This window comes from Microtus oregoni, unplaced genomic scaffold (genome assembly GCF_018167655.1).
Source record: "Microtus oregoni isolate MIOR12 unplaced genomic scaffold, Mior012 000007F_ref0000211, whole genome shotgun sequence".
Lineage (NCBI taxonomy): Eukaryota > Metazoa > Chordata > Mammalia > Rodentia > Cricetidae > Microtus > Microtus oregoni.
This window is the reverse complement of record NW_024543066.1, coordinates 57,479,848-57,491,254: the sequence shown is the minus strand read 5'-3', so window position 1 is coordinate 57,491,254 and position 11,407 is coordinate 57,479,848. Positions and strand designations below refer to the sequence as shown.

The 11,407-nt window shown below is 41.7% G+C and overlaps 1 protein-coding gene across 1 annotated transcript; it reads left to right on the top strand.

Annotated features, from left to right (window-relative positions):
• The first annotated feature begins 10,671 nt into the window (after positions 1–10,671).
• Positions 10,672–11,140, top strand: LOC121450944 (40S ribosomal protein S19-like). Its single transcript, XM_041656356.1, has one exon. It carries the CDS (start codon positions 10,703–10,705, stop codon positions 11,138–11,140), a length of 438 nt encoding a protein of 145 aa, XP_041512290.1. The 5' UTR covers positions 10,672–10,702.
• Positions 11,141–11,407: the final 267 nt, after the last annotated feature.

Genomic DNA, 11,407 nt, shown 5'->3' with positions numbered 1-11,407 from the left:
AAAGTGAACTAAACTCCTAGCCCAGTAACTCTAGATAATAAGCAGAACTGGAGACGTGCTGTTAACCTCATCAAATGACGGGCAGTGTGCAGGTCTGGCTAGTTTTGAAACCACATTCCTTTTCATGAAAACGCCCACCACTGAAACTGAAGGCTGTCATCATGGATAAATGTGTGGTTTGGGTTTGAGACAGGGTCTCACTATATTTCACACTGCCTGTCCTGGACCTTGTTACATAGACCAGGTTGGCCTTGAGTACATAGAGATCCACCTGCCCCTGCCTCCCAAGTGCTGCATTGCCAAGCCCAGCCTATCCCTGATGTACTGATCAGCGAGTATATGTTGATGTGTTGAATGCTGGCCTTTGGAGATGCTTCAAGATACGTCAGTTCTAACAAAAGCCTAGATCCAGAGTCTTGCACATGCTAGATAATATCCCTGAGTTATAGCCCTGATTGTTTCGCACTTTATGTTTTGAAGGCTTATCTATTTTAATTTTATGTATATGGGTTGGTTTTTGTTTTGTTTTGTTTTGGGTTTTTTTTTTTTTTGGAGGGGTTGTTGTTGTTTGCTAGTTTGTTTCAAGACAGGGTTTCTCTTTGTAACAGTCCTGGCTGTCTTGGAACGAGCTCTGTAGACCAGGCTGGCCTCAAACTCACAGAGATCCGCATGCCTCTGCCTCCCAAGTGCTGGGATTAAAGGCATGCACCACCACCACCTGGCTCCATGGCAACTCTTATTAAAGGAAGCATACATTTGGGGCTTGGTTACAGGCTCAGAGGTTTGGTCCAGTATCATCATGACGACAGGAAGCATGGTGGCATGTAGGCACACAGGGTGCTGGAGAGATAGGAGTCAGAGTGGGAGACACTGGGCTTGGCCCATGCCCAGTGGCTGTGGAATAATCCTTCTGTACACTGTGTGAATATATGTCGCTGCGATTGGTTTAATAAAACAAGCTGTGTGGCCAATAGCTGAACGAAGTTAGGTGGGAAAGCCAAATTGGGAATGATGGGATGAAGAAGGGTGGAGTCAGGAGAGACACCGGCCAGCTGCTGAGGAAGTAGAATGTGCAGAAAATGAGGTAACAAGCCACATGGAAAAGCATAGGTAATTTAAATCTGAGTTAGGTAGGAGTAAGCCTGAGCTATCGGCCAAGCGTTTATAATTTATATTAAGTCTCAAAGTCAGTTTTTTGGAAAGTAACTGCTGGTTATTTGAGAGCAAGTGGTTGGGACAAGGAAACTTCTGCCTATACCCAGTGACACATTTCCTCCATCAAGGCCACACTTCTTTTTTTTTTAATATTTATTTATTTATTATGTATACAATATTCTGTGTGTCTGCCTGCAGGCCAGAAGAGGGCATCAAATCTCATTTCAGATGGTTGTGAGCTACCATGTGGTTGCTGGGAATTGAACTCAGGACCTTTGGAAGAGCAGGCAATGCTCTTAACCGCTGAGCCATCTCTCCAGCCCAAGGCCACACTTCTTATTCCTTTCATATAATGTCACTCCTTGGTGACTAAGCATTCATATTTGAACATATTTATGAGCCTACAGGGGAGGGAGGACATTCTTATCCAAACCACTACCAGTATCTAGCTTTTTGAGACAAGGTCTTTCACTGACCTGTATCTCATCGGTTAGCTAGTCTGGCTTGCCAAGAAAACCAGGGATCTCTCTATCCCTGTGTTTTCAACCATGGGATTGCAATCATAACCTCCATGTCCAGCTTTTGTTTTTATTGTGGTTTGTGGTGGTTTGAATAAAAATGGCAGGCTCATGGGAAATGCCACTATTGGGAGGGGCGGCCTTGTTGGAATGGGTATGAACTTGGAGGAAGTATGTCATTGTGGGGTAGGTTTTAAATTTCAGAAGCTCAAGCCAGGGCAGTGGCTCACTGTCTCTTCCTGCTGCCTGCAGATCAACTTGTAGAACTGTCAGCTCTTTCTCCAGCATCATGTCTGCCTGCATGCTGCCCTGCTTCCCACCATTATTTAGCCAATAATGGGCTAAACCTCTGAACCTGTAAATCAGCCCCAATTAAATGTTTTCCTTTATAAGAGTTGCCATGGGGGCTGGAGAAATGGCTTAGCGTTAAGAGCACTGGCTGCTCTTCCAAAGGTCCTGAGTTCAATTCCCAGCAACCACATGGTGGCTCACAACCATCTGTAATGAGGTCTGGTGCCCTCTTCTGGCCTGCAGACATACATGCAGACAGAATATTGTATACATAATAAATAAATAAATATATTTTAAAAAAAGACTACAGGAAGAAGAATGGAAGTTCTAACTAAGATGGCCTCGCATAGGAGTACACTTACCATCCTAGCACTTAGGAAATGGAGGCAGAGGGATCAGAAATTTAAGGCCAGCCTCAGGTACATATCAAGTTGGAGGCTTTTCTAAGTTCCATGAGATTTTGTCTCAAAAAAAAAAAAAAGCTGGTTGGTGGGGGCACACACCTTTAATCCCAGCACTTGGTAGGCAGAGACAGGTGGTTCTCTTTGAGTTCTAGGCCAGTCTGGTCTACAGAGCCAGTTCCAGGACAGGCACCAAAGCTACAAAAAAATCCTGTCTTGAATTTTTAACAAAAAACAAACAAAAAACCCAACAACAATAACAAAGAAAACAGCAAAGAAGGGACTTTTTTGTCAAGGCACAATTAACATTGGGTTTGTAGACTTTAAAGCCATTTGTGACAACTCTGAGGCCTCTCGGCAGTAATGCTCCCCCACTCCCCTGGGAACCAAAGACCTAACAATTGCCCACACATGTACTGAAATGTTGGGAACGTTCCATCATCTCCCTGAGTCCTTGTGAGTGTTCTCCAAATAGAACTCAGTTCTTGAATAGATGTTGACTCAGTGACTGATGTTTTGACTCAGGCCCTGGGAAAGGGGCAAAGTGACCATCAGATGTTTTCCCTTTACCTCATCTGATCTGGCAACCACTCTCCAGCCAATTACTGGTAATAGCCCTTTTGAATAAGCCAATCATAATAGTTAAAGAACAACCCCCCAGACACCCCTTTCTTATGTGGCTTTTTCCTTTAAAAATAGCCTGTACCAGCTACTTGGGGTCTTTCTGCCTTTTTGAATGCTGAAAGACCCTGTCATGACAGAAATAATAATATCCCCATGCTTTTACATCAGCTGTGGTGTGAGAAATGGTCTCTTGGGGTGACTCCTCCTGGGTGATTGGACTCTAGGGTCCAAGAAGTTAAAAGGGGAAAAAGGATCAGGCATGGTGATGCATGCCTACAATCCTAGCACTCCAAAGAACCGAGGCTGAAGGACTGTCAGCCTTGGACTACTACATGAGTTCCAGGCCAGTCTGAGCTACCATGTAAAGGTGTGGGAGGTCCTTCTGTATATGTGTTGCTTTTATTGGTTAATGAATAAAGAAACTGCCTTGGCCTGTGATAGGGCGGTGTAGAGCTGGGCGGGGTCTATGGGGCATGACTAAACTGAATGCTGGAAGGAAGAAGGTGGCTACATCTAATCAAATCACCATCTCCATGGCTCAAGGAAATTCATGGAAGAGAGGGGCAGAAAGATTGTAAGATCCAGAACACCAGGAAGTCTGCTGTGAAGCAGTCTCCTAGAGATGGCTGCATAAGCAAGGCTAGAACAGTGGCCACCCATGGACATGTTAACATGGAAGGGGACGTGTTCATGGTGTCCCTCCCCTAGACAAAGAACTACAGCCAGCTATGACTGCTGGGAGAATGAGAATTCGCCTCTCCCAGGGATGAGCCCCCTTATTGACTGTTCACTGCAGAGTGGTCAGACTTGAAACTGTATACACGCCAAAAACAAAAATAGATTCAGCAGGTTGTAGCTATATATATTTGTGGACACACACACACGTGTGTGTGTGTGTAATTATAAAAGTAAAAGAGGCTATCAACTTAAAAGTGATGGGGACATGGGAGGGGCTTAAGGGAGGGTGGCTTGGAGGTACTGGAGGGAGGAAAGGGAAGGAGAATGTTACATAATTATGTTTCAATAAAGCACATACTTAAAAAATAGCAAAAAGCTGTAACATACTTAAAAGTGGCATATATTGCTTCTAAAATAATATCTTGATATTTGAAATCTACTCTCCTATAGGGATTCTAGCAACTGATTATTTTGACTATTTAGAATAGATAATATATATATTTTAATAATATACATTATTATTAAACTGGTTATACCTTAACTGAAAGATTCTGTCTAGAATGAAAAGTATGTAAATTTCTAGATGGCATTTTTAAATTAATTTGTTTATTTATTAATTTATTTATTTTGGCTTTTCAAGACAGGGTTTCTCTGTAGCTTTGGAGCCTGTCCTGGAACTAACTCTTGGAGACCAGACTGGTCTCAAACTCACAGAGATCTGCCTGCCTCTGCCTCCTGAGTGCTGGGATTAAAGGCATGCACCACCACCACCCAGTGTGTAGATGGCATTTATGATAAAAATTATTGTCAGAATAATTTGTTAGAGACAACTCATTCTTTATTTATCAAAATGTATCAAAAATCATTAATAAGTATATCTATCAAATATCATTACTTAGTGTATTTATCAAAAATCATTAGTAAAGGGCTGGTGAGATGGCTCAGAGGTTAAGAGCACTGACTGCTCTTCCAGAGGTCCTGAGTTCAATTCCCAGCTACCACATGGTGGCTCACAACCATCTGTAATGAGATCTGGTGCCCTCTTCTGGCCTGCAGGCAGACACACAGAATATTGTATACATAATTAATTAATTAAAAAATTATTAGTAAATATATCTCAAGTGGCATATTAAAGATCATCGTATTAGTTGTCAATTTAAGAGACTCTAGGATCACCAGGGAGAGAGGCCTCTGGGCAAACCTGTGGGATTTTCTTGATTACCTTAACTTACATGGGAAGTCACATCTTAATGTGTGGGCCCTGCCCTGGACGGGTCGTGGGCTGCATAGAATGGAGAAAGTGAGCTGAGCTTTGCATGTGCTCATGGTAGCTCCTGACGATGTGAGAGGTGGCGGCTCCCTCAGGCTGTCGCCTCTGTGACTTCCTTGCTATGACGGAGTGTGACCTGGGACTGTGAGCCCAAATGTTTTCATCTGGGTGGTTTGTCTCAGCAGCAGGAACCGGAGCTGAGACAATCATCTAAACTGATATGATTTTCCATAGAAAGAAGCTGATTCTTTATATCACAAAATCACATTTTAATTATTTTAATGAAAGCAAACCCTGTAAGTGCATATATGAAATATATTGAAATTTGTCTGAAAGAGAAGGTGGGGAAGAGAGAAGGAAATCAGATGTTCCTTGACTCAAGTTTGACCTAGGGAAGTTTTGGCTCTAGTAAGGCTGGGGAGTTCAGCTTCAGAATCCACAGCATGCTGGGAGTGGAGAGTGGCTACATGTGGGCTTAAGACCCCAACCCTCAGGAGACAGAAGCAAGGAGATCTGGAGTTGAAGGTTACAAAGGAGACCCTGTCCTAAAAAACTAGCTAATGGGCCAACAAAAAAAATCACCTGTATTTGTTAGGTACCCGCTGCATACAAAGCAGCTCCTACACAGCTACTATATTATTTTAATAACTTTGAACCTAAGCCAGGTTTGATGGTGCACACCTTTGATCCCAGGAGGCAGATACAGGTGGGGCTCTGTGAGATGAGTTTGAAGTCAGCCTGGTCTACAGAGTGAGTTCCAGGCTAGACAAAGCTATATAGTGAGGCCCTGTCCCCCAAAAAATTAAATTAAATTAAAAAGTCTCAGGAACTCGGTGGAAGAGGAACAGATTCTAAGAGTCATTGGGGATGGAAGATTTGTAATTTAAACAGCAGCGCGTTCGAGAGAGATGCCATAGGACAGAACTCACATGGAGGGGTTTTTATTAGGGGAAAGGTAATGCAAAAAAGGGGAAGGGGAGAGGGGAGACTAGCCTCTGGGGACAGGAGCAGCAGAAGAGAAGAGAGAGGCAGAGAGAGAGAGAAGAAGAGGAGGAGGAATAGGAGGAGGAAGAGGGGAGGAGAGGGAGGAAGAAAGAGAAAGAGAGATGGGAGGCGGCAGGGCCAACCATTTAAAAGGGAGCATAGTGAATGTGCACAGGAGGTGTTCTAAGTGGCTGCAGCTGAGGATGTATTGATGTGGGAGTCCCCTCAGTATGCTGTGAATACCATTGGTTAATAAAGAAGCTACTTTGGGCCTATTGCAGTGCAGAATAGAGCAAGGCGGGAATTCCAAGCAGATAGAAGAGGAAAGAAAAGAAGGCAGAATCAGAGAGACACCATGTAGCCACCAAAGGAGACAGAAACCTTACCAGTAAACCACGAACCTCATGATAAAATATAAATAATAGGAATGAGTTAATTTAAGATGTAAGAGTTAGTTAATAAGAAGCCTGAGCTAATAGGCCAAGCAGTGTTTTACTTAATATAGTTTCTGTGTGATTATTTTCAGTCTGGGAAGCTGCGAAACAAACAAGCTGCCTCCGTCTACAGTGCATCCTGTCAGAACCCCAAGGGCAGGCCAGTACAGATGCCTGAACACTAACTGAGGACACCCAGGAAGCAAGGCTTTCTAGACACAACAGCACCGACACCCGTGAACACAGACTGAGGCAGCATGCCTGCAGACTGCACAGGTCTAAGCTAGATGGAGTCCCCATGCTGGGAGGAAACATGGACACACACCCCCATCCCTAACCCAGAAACTACGCCAACTGATAACTGCTTGCAAAGAAAAAACTAGTTTTCTGCAGCACTCTCACTGGGTGCCTAGAGCAAACTTAAGGGCAGGTCCCACGCCCAGCAGCAGTTGGCCGACATAAAATGACTCAATGGTGTTTCTGGAGGAGTTTTGTGGTTGTTCTTTCATAATGCTTTGCCTGAACAATTTTTTAAACAAAATCTTTTGCTTATACATTATTGTTTCTGATTTTATTTTTATAGGTTTTCTGTATGTGCTTCTCAGTGTCTATATGTGTTTCTTATGGGTTTTTTTTCTTGGCACTTTCTTTTCTGTTGTTTGTTTGTTTGTTTGTTTTGCCCTATTCCGGATTGTTTGTTTTTATTTCCTATTATTATTATAGTTGGTTTTTGTTTTCTAATGAGAAATAGGGAGAAAGAAAGGGTGTAGATTTTCAGGGAGTGGGGACGGATCTAAGAGGAGTTGGGGGAGGGGAAACTGTAATCAGAACATATAGCATGAAAGAAAATATATTTTCTTTTTGTTCTTTTTTCAATTTTTTTAATATTTATTTATTTATTATGTATATAATATTTTGTGTGTGTGTCTGCAGGCCAGAAGAGGGCACCAGACCTTATTACAGATGGTTGTGAGCCACCATGTGGTTGCTGGGAATTGAACTCATGACCTTTGGAAGAGCAGGCAATGCTCTTAATCACTGAGCCATCTCTCCAGCCCCCTTGTTTTTGTTTTTTCAAGACAGGGTTTCTCTGTGTAGGCCTGGCTGTCCTAGAACTCACTTTGTAGAGCAGGCCGGCCTTGAACTCACAGAGATTGGCCTGCCTCTGCTTCCCCAGTGCTGCCCGGCCAGAAAAATCTGCTTTCAATAAATAAATAAATAGACAATAGAAAAGCTTTTACCCTAACAAGACCTTCCAACATTTTCCTGAGTGGAATCTTATGGAGAAAAGAGACTCTGTAGAGTGCAGAACTGCTAAGGAAATGCCTTCATGTTAAGGCACCAACACACACTAAAACATTCCCCTTCCTTTGACCCTCAGGCAGTGAACATCCTGTTTGCCACATACTATTCCAATACCTTGCTTTGCCCTTAGTCTCGCCTCAAAGATTTGCTGAGAAATTTTTTATTTATTTATCTTTTAAAAATATTTATTTATTATGTATACAATCTTCTGTCTGTGTGTATGCTTGAAGGCCAGAAGAGGGCACCAGACCCCATTACAGATGGTTGTGAGCCACAATGTGGTTGCTGGGAATTGAACTCAGGACCTTTGGAAGAGCAGGCAATGCTCTTAACCGCTGAGCCATCTCTCCAGCCCCATATGTGGTCAGTTTTTGAGAAGGTTCTATGAGGTGCTGAGAAGAAGGTATGTTCTTTTATGTTTGGATGGAATGTTCTATAGATGTCTGTTAAGTCTATTTGAGTCATAACATCTGTTAGTTCACGGAAATTGAACAATACTCAATTGAATCACCACTGGGTCAAGGAAGAATTAAGAAAGAAATTAAAGACTCCCTGAAATTCAATGAAAATTACGGCACAACATACCCAAACTTATGGGACACGATGAAAGCAGTGTTAAGAGGAAAATTCATAGTACTAAATGCCTACATAAAGAGGAAAAATCCCACACTAGTGAATTAACAGAAAACCTGAAAACTCTAGAACAAAAAAGAAGCAAACTCATCCAGAAGGAGTAGACAGCAGGAAATCATCAAATTGAGGGCTAAAATCAATAAAAAAGAAACAAAGAAAATAATTCAAAGAATCAATGAGGCAAAGGGTTGGTTATTTGAGAAAATTAACAAAATAGACAAACCTTTATTTATCCAAAGTAACCAAAAGGCAGAGAGAGAATATCCAAATTAACAAAAGCAGAAATGAAAAGGGGGACATAACCACAGACATGGAGGAAATCCATAGAATTATTAGGTCATACTTCAAAAACTTGTACTCCACAAAACTGGAAATTTTAAAGGAAATAGACAATTTTCTGGGTAAGTACCACATACCAAAATTAAATCAAGACCAGATAAACAAATTAAATAGACCTATAACCCATAAGGAAATAAAAACAGTCATCAAAAGCCTTCCAACCAAAAAAAAAAGTTCAGGGCCAGATGGTTTCAGTGCAAAATTCTACCAGAATTTCAAAGAACTAAAATCAATACAACTCAAATTGTTCCACACAATAGAAACAGGAGGAACATTGCCGAACTCTTTTTACGAGGCTACAGTTATCCTGATACCCAAACCATATGAAGACACAACTAAGAAAAAGAATTACAGATCAATAATGCATCATGAAAATTGATGCAAAAATACTCAATTAAAAAATGGCAACAGAATCCAAGAACACATCAGAAACATCATCTACCATGACCAAGTAGTCTTCATCCCAAAATGCAGGATGCTTCAACATACGAAAATTCATCAACATAATCCATCATATAAACAAACGGAAAGGGAATAAAACACATAATCATCTCATTAGATGATGAAAAAGTCTTCGACAAAATCCAACACCCCTTCATGATAAAGATCTCGGAGATATTAAGGATACAAGGAACATTCCTAAACATAATAAAGGCAATATGTAGCAAACCAACAGCCAATATCAAACTAAATAGAGAGAAACTCAAAGCAATTCCACTAAAACCAGGAATAAGACAAGGCTGTCCACTCTCTCCACATTTATTCAATATAGTGCTCGAAGTTCTAGCTAGAGTAATAAGACAACAAAAGGAGATCAAGGTGATACAAATTGGAAAGGAAGAAGTCAAACTTTTGCTATTTACTGATGATAGCATAGTATACATAAGTCACCCCAAAAATTCTAACAGGGAACTCCTATAGCTGATAAACACCTTCAGGAATGTAGCAGGATACAAGATTAACTGAAATGTCAGTAGCCCTCCTATAATCAGATGCTAAACAGACTGAGAAAGAAATAAAAAAAAAACAACCCACCTTTCACAATAAGGTATTGTGAAATATAATAATATTATAAATATTATAATAATAAACAATAAAATATCCTGGGGCAACTTACACCAAACAAGTGAAAGACCTGTTTAGGTCTTTGAAGAAAGAAACTGAAGAAGATAGCAGAAAATGGAACGATCTCCCATGCTCATGGACAGGTAGGATTAACATAGTAGAAATGGCAATCACACCAAAAGCAATCTACAGATTCAATGCAATCCCCATTAAAATCCCAGCACAATTCTCCACAGACCTTGAAAGAACAATATTAAATTTCATAAGTAGAAACAAAAAGTCCAGGATAGCCAAAACAACCCTGTACAATAAAGGAACATCTAGAGGTATCACCATCCCTGACTTAAAGCTCTACTATAAAGCTACAGTAATGAAAAGCAGCAGCTTGGTATTTGTTGGGGAATATTATTTTCAGGTGTGTGACTTTTGTTTATGTTGCATTTGTTTAACTGTGTTACTGTGCCTGTCTAAAACACTTGATGGTCCTAATAAAAAGATGGATGGCCAATAGTAAGGCAGGAACAAGGATAGGTGGGCCTAACAGGCAGAGAGTATAAAAGGAGAAAGGAAGAGGAGAAAGAGGAGCAAGAGAACAAGGAAAGGAGAACATCGAGGTTCAACCACCCAGCTACCCAGCCAGTTATGGAATAAAAAGAAAAGAAAGGTTTATAGAAATAGAGCCCAGAGGCAAAAGGTAGTCAGGATAATTTAAGTTAAGAAAAGTAGGCAAGAAACAAGCCAAGCTAAGGTCAGGCATTCATAACTAAGATTAAGTCTCCATGTGTTATTTATTTGGGAGCTGGGTAGTGAGTGGCTCCCCAAAAAACCAAAAGGGTAAAACATCACACAACAGGTATTGGCATAAAAACAGAAAGGTGAAGAATCAAATCACAAACAGACACACCTATGAACACCTGATTTTTGACAAAGAAGCTAAAAGTATAAAATGGAAAAAAGAAAGCATATATAGCCCTTTCCCCTGGCTAGCAGCGCGGAGGCCGCACGATGCCTGGAGTTACTGTAAAAGACGTTAACCAGCAGGAGTTCGTCAGAGCTCTGGCAGCCTTCCTCAAAAAGTCCGGGAAGCTGAAAGTCCCCGAATGGGTGGACACAGTCAAGCTGGCCAAACATAAAGAGCTTGCCCCCTATGATGAGAACTGGTTCTACACGCGAGCTGCCTCTACAGCACGGCACCTGTACCTGCGTGGTGGTGCTGGGGTTGGCTCCATGACCAAGATCTATGGAGGACGGCAGAGAAACGGTGTCAGGCCCAGCCACTTCAGCAGAGGCTCCAAGAGTGTGGCCCGCCGCGTTCTCCAAGCCCTGGAGGGACTGAAAATGGTGGAAAAGGACCAGGACGGGGGCCGCAAGCTAACACCTCAGGGACAGAGAGATCTGGACAGGATTACCGGACAGGTGGCAGCTGCCAACAGGAAGCATTAGGACAAAGGATGCTGGGTTAATAAATTGCCTCATTCATAAAAAAAAAAAAAGAAAGAAAGCATATATAACAAGTGGTGCTGGCATAACTGAATATCAACATGTAGAAGAATGAAAATAGACCCATATCTATCACCATACACAAAACTCAAGTCCAGATGGATTAAAGACCTCAGCATAAAAGCCAGCCACACGTAACCTCATAGAAGAGAAAGAGGGAAATACACTTGAACGCATTGGCACAGGAGACCACTTCCTAAGTATAACCCC

Excerpts from the sequence above, each read along its gene's own strand:
- LOC121450944 (XM_041656356.1), top strand. The coding sequence starts at position 10,703 with ATGCCTGGAGTTACTGTAAAAGACGTTAACCAGCAGGAGTTCGTCAGA.